This window comes from Amblyomma maculatum, chromosome 10 (genome assembly GCF_055883805.1).
Source record: "Amblyomma maculatum isolate TAMU_Amacu chromosome 10, ASM5588380v1, whole genome shotgun sequence".
In the NCBI taxonomy this organism is placed as follows: domain Eukaryota; kingdom Metazoa; phylum Arthropoda; class Arachnida; order Ixodida; family Ixodidae; genus Amblyomma; species Amblyomma maculatum.
Genome location: NC_139353.1, coordinates 35244022 through 35252464, shown reverse-complemented (window position 1 = coordinate 35252464; position 8443 = coordinate 35244022). Strand labels below are relative to the sequence as shown.

Sequence of the window (8443 nt, the reverse complement as noted above, 5' to 3'; positions counted from 1 at the left end):
GAGGCTAATCGTACCCTTTGTTTCATACGGCGCAATCTACGATTTGCCACCCCATCCATCAAATCATTAAAATACCTAACTTTTGTCCGTCCTAAACTAGAATACACTTCAGCAATATGGGATCCTCACCAGTCTGACTTATCTTTAACCTTAGAAGAAATACAAAATCGTGATATCCGCTTCATTAATTTTGATTATTCATTACACGAGTGTGCTTCAAAATCAAGAGCCATTGCAACTTACCCAGCCTTGAAACGCGAAGAAAAATGTCTCTATTGTGCCTCTTTCGTGTGCTTTATCATTCATATTTAGGGGAATCAGTCATATTACCTGCTAATCGCCTCTCAAGCCGTATTAATTACCATAAGGCCGTCTACGCCCCCACCGCAAGAACTACCGCTCATTATCTATCTTTTTTCGTCACGTCATCCCGGGACAGGAATGATCTACCGCATGACGCCGCGCATCATATCAACGCCATTCATTTTAAGAACTCTATCAAGACCATTGTTTAATTGTCATGCCCATCCCTCATGTAATGCCCCATGCCAGGGGCCTTTGATGTTTCAAATAAATAGATAAATAAATACTGTTTCGGCAAATATTTGGGATGAGATATGAATAGATGTATGGATAGATGGAATACAACGGCGACGCCTTTGAGACGTGGTAGTGACTGTTGCCACATTGTGCGGCCTTTCTTTTTTTTTTTCTTTTTTCATTTCCCAGTATGTCTCTAGGGCATTGTTAGAAATCCGTCAACTATTTCTTCATTTCAGTTACTAAATTAGCCAGGATTAACTGACTAGCGCGCTATTTGCGACAAGAAAATGCACTGCGCCTGTAATAAAATAAAGCTTAAAAACTAGATAATAGTTTACTATATAGTCAATAGATGACGCAACAATCGCTAAGCTAAAACTTTGGGTCGTAAAGTTCGTACAGTTATTTTGTTTTTGTAAGTGTACCGCAACTTGACTGCGCAAGCCAGGGTGCTCTCGTGTCGCTCTTCAATTCCAGATGGCGCCACAGCAGCTGCTCCGACAAGGCGCCTTTCGTTGCTAGCTCGCGTCCAGGCGCTGCGGCAGCAGCTCTGGCACAGCGGCAGCCGAGAGGTCCTCCGCGCAAGTGAAGAGCGACGCAGCGAATCGTTTATCAACACGGGCGAGCAGAAAACGTCCGCGCCCTGCGGTGACTACACGCGCCGCGGCAGCAATTCCACGGTCGGCGAGAGAAGGGCGAGCTCGCCTAACGGCGGCGTGCTTCCACTGCTGCTGTAGGGACGGCGGCTCGGCGCTAGCGTTGGTCTTCAAGACCCGCTCGGCGCCGTTTTGGGTTGTGATTTCCTCGCAGCGTTTGTTGAAACGCATTGTTACGGTACTCCCGTGTAACGGTGGTGTGCTCTCGCGTGCTCACTCGTGAAAAGTGCGTGCGTCTCTCCCCGTGTGCGTGTGTGGGTGTGTGCGTTTGCTCGCTGCGCTTAGCAGCGTTTGCGTCGTCAGCGTTTTACGGCTCTCTTCGTCCTCGACGCTCCGGTCTCCGAAACGTTGCGGCGACAAGCGAAGAAGGAAAAATACCTGCGATCGGCGGTATTTTCTACCCTGAACGACAACTACGACGGACGAACTGTTTGCGCTTGGCGACGGAGTTTGCTTGCCGAAGGGAGCGCGAAAAGATCGCGCGGCTGTTGCTGGTACTTTCGCCGCTCAGCTGACGCTGACACCGAGACGGTCTCGATCGCCCCGCTACTACTACGTTACTGCTACGATGCCCCAGTGCGCGCGGCGGCGTTGAATCGCTGTCGGCGCGCCCGTCGGAATAGTGCGGCACCGGCGTTGGCGGCATGAGCGTGTTCTTCACGAGCATGGAGGACGTTTCGATGGAGCCGCGACTGCTCTCCGGCAGTGAGAAATCAGCTTCGGCGCCGACCACGCCGACCGAAACGACTCGGCTGGCAGCGCACGGCGCCGCCTTGGCATCGGCGCTCAAACGCCGCAGCAAGGGACACCGCGTGAACTTTCCGACCGACGACTGCATCGTCACCGGCTACGTCGAGCCACCCAATCCGTGGAATAACGGTGGGTTCACGTTTCTATGGTGTCCGAAGCAGCACCTTGTGGCAGTGCGTCTTGATTTTCACGCTTGGCTAACTTTCCGGCTGTAGCCGTCCCTTATTTTGGTTTTCCCCGTTCTCGATACAAAGGCGACTTTGCATAACCGCTGGACGGTCATCGTAACCGACCCTGTAAGGTAACCAGCGGGGGTTACCGCCGCAGCATATTTGCAGAGAATTTCACGACTCCGGTCAACATCCGCTCACTGCAGCGGTGAAAGGTCATCGTTGATAGCGGCCGATAAGAATAAGCCGCGAGTGGCCATCAGCTTGTCGCATCCCCCTTCCCACTGCATCCTCAGCATATTTCTTCACCTCTTGTGTTATTCTAGATTACCTTGGATTGCCTTTGGTCTCTACGGGGAGCGCTGCTGATGGAAGGCTTTGGAGTAAATATTATTTGCTGTCCGTTTTGTTGCCCTTCTCTTTCAACAATCTCGGTTAATTGATGTCATGTTTTCTGCGGACTTCTTCATTAGACGTTTCAGAGACTGAATCTGCCCCGATACTTGCTCTTTGTGAGAACCGAGTACGCGCCGGAAAAGTGCTTCGTTTGCTTGCGATGTAAGAAGTGCCGTTGGCAACTTAATAGTCAGCTTCCCGCGCATCGAGACTGCTTTATCTGCTGCCGTGCCAATGTTGCGACACATTTCGAAGCCGCCCTTCTAGAGAACGTTCGAGCCGGAAAAACTTCCATGCTCCGTATCGCCGCTGTCTGCAGTGGAGTGAAAGCATTGGTTTCGAGGCGACGTCTTAGGAATTCTTGTGGTCGGCTTACGCGCTTGCAAATATTAAGCTGTCGTGCTCGCCGCTGAAACATTGCAGCGAAGAATTTGTGGGACAGCCTCGGTGGTTTTAATATTTTTCTTTGTTTTTTGGGGTGATATGGGTTGCGAAATAAAAACCGCAGCATGAAACGAGAATATATCGTGGCTTAGAGACCACGTCTCTGTGGGAAAGTGAGCGTCTGTACGTTTTGGAAGCGGTCGGTATAACTAGTAAGCTGCTGTGCTAGGCGGAAGTCGTGATCGCTGCTCGAATTCTTCGAAAGGGATTGAAGTTCTTTGTCGACCGTGCGCGCCATTGGTATTAATTGGTGTTCTTGGTTGCAATAAGCGTTGGGCGCCGAACCATTGGGAATAAATTTGCCATCTGAAGTGCGTTTGTCGTGGATTCTAGCCTTGTGGTGTTCCCCGCGCTTTGAACGCAGTGACAGCCCTAGCGGATGCCTGACCACGCGTACTACACTGCAATGCATGTGCAGCGTCGTCTTCGCTGGACTTTCGACAGATATCGCTGACTTTGTAAACACTTCGTAAGACCAGTACTTTCACAACTACTATAACTCTGCAGTGCGAAATTTCTAATTCATCGATATCGCTTTTAAAGCGTGTGCTTGTAACAAGTGCCCAGTTCTCCCATATCGGTGGTGTTTATCCAATGTGTCGTTTATTCTAGTATTAGTTAAATTGGTTATACAAGACTGTTTGCAGTGCATTGGTTACCATTAGAGCGACATCAAATTATGGTTTTCATATATAATGTTACTATATTGGTTCAGACATTTTTGTTGTCCGAACATTAACTATTCATTACTCAAGCACAAAGCCCGCGACCGGATGCTTGTCCATGTTCCGCGCTTCGTTATCTGTGTGTGTTCCACATCAGGCGACCTTCAATTGTAAAAGTAATATCGGTCGCGAACTTGTTTCTTCGGCGGATATAAACAGATGTAACAACTTCACATTTTAATACTACAAGCTGAATTGAATGCTTTAGATGCGAAGTTTGATGTGTATGACACCTCTCAATGCGTTATCATTCGGTGGCGGTGACAAACGTTTGTTGATTTAAAAGGGGTGGAGGTATGCACGAGTCGGATCTTTGAATATCTAACCTTTACAGATACTCGGCAAAATTGTTATGTATAGATGACTTCGCGATTATGTGCTTTTCACGAATACCCTAATATTAACGGTGTACGATCGGCGAAGCTTTACTGAAGCTCTTTGCAGTTGCCGAGCGTTAAATGTCAATGTCAAGAAGTCAGTAAACAACGAGTGTTACTTAGCTGTCAAAGCTGTTGCTGAGTACTAAATGTTAAGTATCAAGTCACGAGTCTCCCTTGAGCTCTTTAAATCTTTGTAATTGCTAGGAGCTCAATGCTAAGTAACAAGTTCTTGGGAAACCACGGTGTAAAACCAATCAAGGACTCCGTTAAATCCAAGTTCATCGATCTCGCGTGCTCCTGTGTTTCTGGTAGAGCGTTCAGAGGACCCGTCACCGCCAAACACATACACCGGTTTGCGTCCGAGCCATTTTAATTGTTTCGCCTCATGTGCATCAGGCGGATATGGCAACTTCCAGACCTCAGCTGAGTCTCATACTCAATTTGGTGTTCGGCTACCGCTCATACCGCCACAACTGACGTAAGCGAACAGAAATCGATAGAGTGTGCAAGTAAAGATTTAAAAGATTAATTGCTGAGTGTGTGAAGCGTATAAAGACATGGAGAAAGTGGCGTGAATGAAGGAGGAAACGCATGTTTGAATTGTTTCGACCGAGATTAAAAGTGCGAAAAAAAAAAAATGTAATAAGGAGAAGACAAACCTATGGTCTGTTATGGTAAGGTTGTAGCTTCCGAGAAACCGTAACCATAAGAGGGGCGACTGAGTGTAAGGTATCATCAGATAGGATTAGGAAATTCGCTCGTACAAAGCGACCGCGTTTGGCAGCGGTGCAGGAATGATTGAACGTTATTTGGCTTTTGTCCCGAAGCGTGCGTAACCAGGAAGAATGATGGTTATGTATCATTCACTGTTCGAATGCTACCAGGGGTGGGATGTAGAGGAACACTTGAGCAACCGGTGATATATAAAAAAAAACAGCTATATGGAAGAGAATCTGGCTCTGGCAGAAAGAAACGTGGCAGGGGGACGGAAATTAGGATAAACAACTTTATTGCCGATAAATATGTGCATATACGTGCCACCCATGTGGAGTCCTGCACCGGTGCTCTACTACCGCTCCCTTCGAATGCGTTCGCTTTTAATCTAGGCGGTTTTAGTAGGTTTCGCACACACTGCTTGCTCGACTGCAGAAAGAGAGGGTAGGGGGGTGTAGTTATTGCGATAACAGCGCTGGCGGTCGCGTACGTGAGGGTACTTCTAACGTTCCAGCTCTCGGCCGAGTGGGGAGGAGCGCGGGTTCCAATGCAGTTCACAGCTGTTCTCTCGAGACGTGTGTTGTGGCATGGGAAGCGGCGACCTTGGAAACGGGGAGACGTGGCGGCGCGGAGCGAAAGGGGGAAGTTGCGGGGGGTGGCGGCACCACCGCATTCTGGATGGGTCCTGCTCGGCATTTTCTCGAGAGTTGTAGGGGGGCTCTCTTCCGCCGACGCGGCAGCTGGCCAGCTGCCGTGCCACAACTGAAAGAGTGTGCTTTGAGTGGCGGCGCGTTTCGCGAGCAGGGAAAATGAAAGGGTTAACGTGGCTCGCTGCTTACGTGAGGGTAACAGGTGACTGGAGAAGGAAAGGGTATTTGAGGAGCTTTATAATAACTAAGTTCAAATATAGCACAATTGATTTCTTTTCCTTAAGCAGCAAATCAGGCCACGCAAGAGCCGAAAAATGTGCCTGTGTACTGTGAGATGAGATGTAAACCCAGTTAGAGCCCCCCGGTGGTGTAAATTAACACAAAGCAGGGGCTTTAGGAAAGGGCAAGAACATTTGTGTGTGTGTGTGTGTGTGTGTGTGTGTGTGTGTGTGTGTGTGTGTGTGTGTGTGTGTGTGTGTGTGTGTGTGTGTGTGTGTGTGTGTGTGTGTGTGTGTGTGTGTGTGTGTGTGTGTGTGTGTGTGTGTGTGTGTGTGTTGGCCTGTCTGAACGCGCATGAAAAAAAAAAAGGAAAGAAAAACGACTAAGGCATTGTTGGGGGCCTGCAGGCTCTCTTTTTATTCTTGTTTTACCGGGGCCATATAACCATAATAACCCTCCCTGAGAGATATTTATGGCTGCGCCACTGCACTTGAACGAGGTGCTAGAGACGAGAAAGAGTCGTGGCATTATGCAGGCCCTCTGCTTTGCCGACTAGTGCAACTGGTCAAGTTTGCCTGCTTTGAAGACGCCTCACACTTCTACGCTTCGCTTCCTAACGCCTATGAAGCGGCTTTGCTGATGTGATGGAAATAATAGATGAGTGATTTAGTGTAGGTGTGTATTCGGTGTTCATATACGTGTCGCGCAGTCGGCCAGCCTTTTTCCTTTACATGCAAGCATGGTCACCGAGAGATTCACACATTGCACCGGTTGGATAACATGACGTCACATAAGGAAGGCGCCCCGCCGTGGTGGTTAAGGCGCTCGACTACTGCGCCCAAGGATGCGAGATCAAATCCCGGCCTCGGCGGCCGCTTTTCAATGGAGGCGAAAAGCAGTGCGCCCCTGTGCTGTGCGATGACAGTCCGTTAAAGAACTCCAGGTGGTCGAAATTTCTGGAGCCCTCCACTACGACGCCTCTCATAGTCTGAGTCGCATTGGGACGTTAAAACCCTTAAACCAAACTAAAACAATCTAAACATAAGACGTCGTTTGGCTTTCTGTAAGGCCTTAGAACGCCGATGAAAAACCAATCCGCGAAACCTCGGAAGAATAAAAAAGAATAATAAGACACAAACTCATCGAACACGTATGTTAGGAAAAGGGACACCTCCAATATGCACTTACAATGTACAAATTGCACTACAAGCAGGATGTCCGGCCGAAAACAGTCGCCACACCACGTCAGGGGCACGACACGTAAGGCCCTGCGTCTCACTCAGGATACAGAATGCACTTATGTCCACGGTTTTCGGTTTTGTGCAGAAAATGAACTGAATTCCTCCTAGTATTGGAGAAACTGCGATTCCGGACAAATTTCTTACACCACTCAGTTTTTCTTTTTGCGCACGAAAGCTTACTGCAAAAATCTCTGCTTGCATAGAAGGAACCTTGGCATTTTCGACAGGTGCTGCGTGAGTGCGCGATGAGATGACTTTTAATGTCGCTATTGATTCAGTATGCGTCTCCTGGTAAGTGCGTCTCGGTAATTCTGGTATACATTTAAATACTGACCTGGAAATAATCTGGTTGTTTTCCACTTGCGACAAGTCCAAATTTTTTTAATGCAGGAATGTTCTTGACTGGAACATTGTCGCTTTATTTTTGTATACGTGCGTGGTGCCTCGGACACCAGTACAACTGGATCGAATAAAATAAGCTCACTCGCACGCAATTAAAATAACCGAAATACGGTTCAACAACTTGCAACAGCCTCTCGTCATGTCACGTCATTGGTAAGTATGTCTCGGTAATTATGGTATATTTAAATACTGACCTGGATGAAGTCAACAATCTTTCCATCCAGGTCAGTATTTAAATATACCATAATTACCGAGACACACTGTAGAAGGCATCCCTTCCTCAGATTTTACGCAGCGTAGCGCAGCTCAGGTAGCACAGGAAATAATTTGCTGCAGGCTTTTTTATTTTAATTTTTGCTCTTTTTTTTTCTTCTTTAGCGGGCGCTAGAAGCGAGGGAATACTGTAAGCTTAGCGCGCTTTGTTGCCTTGTTTCCGAAATGTACAATCACCTTTTTCCTCAAGTGCTGCTACCTAAGTTTAGGCGGTAGCTTTTGATTGGGAAGTAACTTGCGATTTTTATTGTTAGGTAGCGGGCAGCTTGGACATTTCTGTCCGCACAGAAATCAATATCGTGTGAGATGTAACCTAAGCATATAAAAAAGCACCTCGATGTGTTCGACCGTTGACAAATTTCTCGCGTCATAATTTGCCTTGAACGCACGAGCGTCGCATCACTGCAGGTTAGCAAGAAAGCAAAATTATTAAGTATGCCGTGAATATGAAAACTGTCCATTGGCGTCTGTGTGAAGCTTCGCTACACTCTTAATCTGTTTCCACATACATGTCAAAAAAGTTCCAGTTATAATTGAACTTCCACATACGTACTTTTTGGCACGTATATGGAACCGGATTAAATGTGTAGGTGATGTGTGCACTCGGATGCATAAGCGAGTAATGTAGGAAGAAGTGACACAACAGGAGTAGTTGGTGACTAATAATGACGGAGTGACGGAATAATGAAGGGAGTGATTAATAATGACTAAAGCGCACAGTGGCTCGTGACTGCATGACTGAGCATTGCACCGCAAAAATAAAAGATGACGCGAGAATCACCGTGCCGATTGGATGAAAATACTTCCTTTAGATGGCGCCACATGTATGCGATGGAGCAGGTAGCAACAGCGGAGATACAGTGGCTGGAATGTAAGCGGA

General features: G+C 47.6%; 1 protein-coding gene across 2 annotated transcripts in view; it reads left to right on the top strand.

Moving 5' to 3' along the window:
* Window positions 1-1065: 1065 nt before the first annotated feature.
* LOC146176135 (uncharacterized) overlaps window positions 1066-8443 on the top strand; it is a 350013-nt gene continuing 342635 nt past the window's right edge. For both annotated transcript variants that reach the window (XR_014701499.1, XM_084582463.1), the window contains exon 1: window positions 1066-2078. Coding sequence is in view for 1 of the 2 variants with exons in the window: in XM_084582463.1 (XP_084438589.1) it covers window positions 1844-2078 (235 nt within the window). In the remaining variant the exon portion in view is untranslated. The remainder of the gene's footprint in view (window positions 2079-8443) is intronic.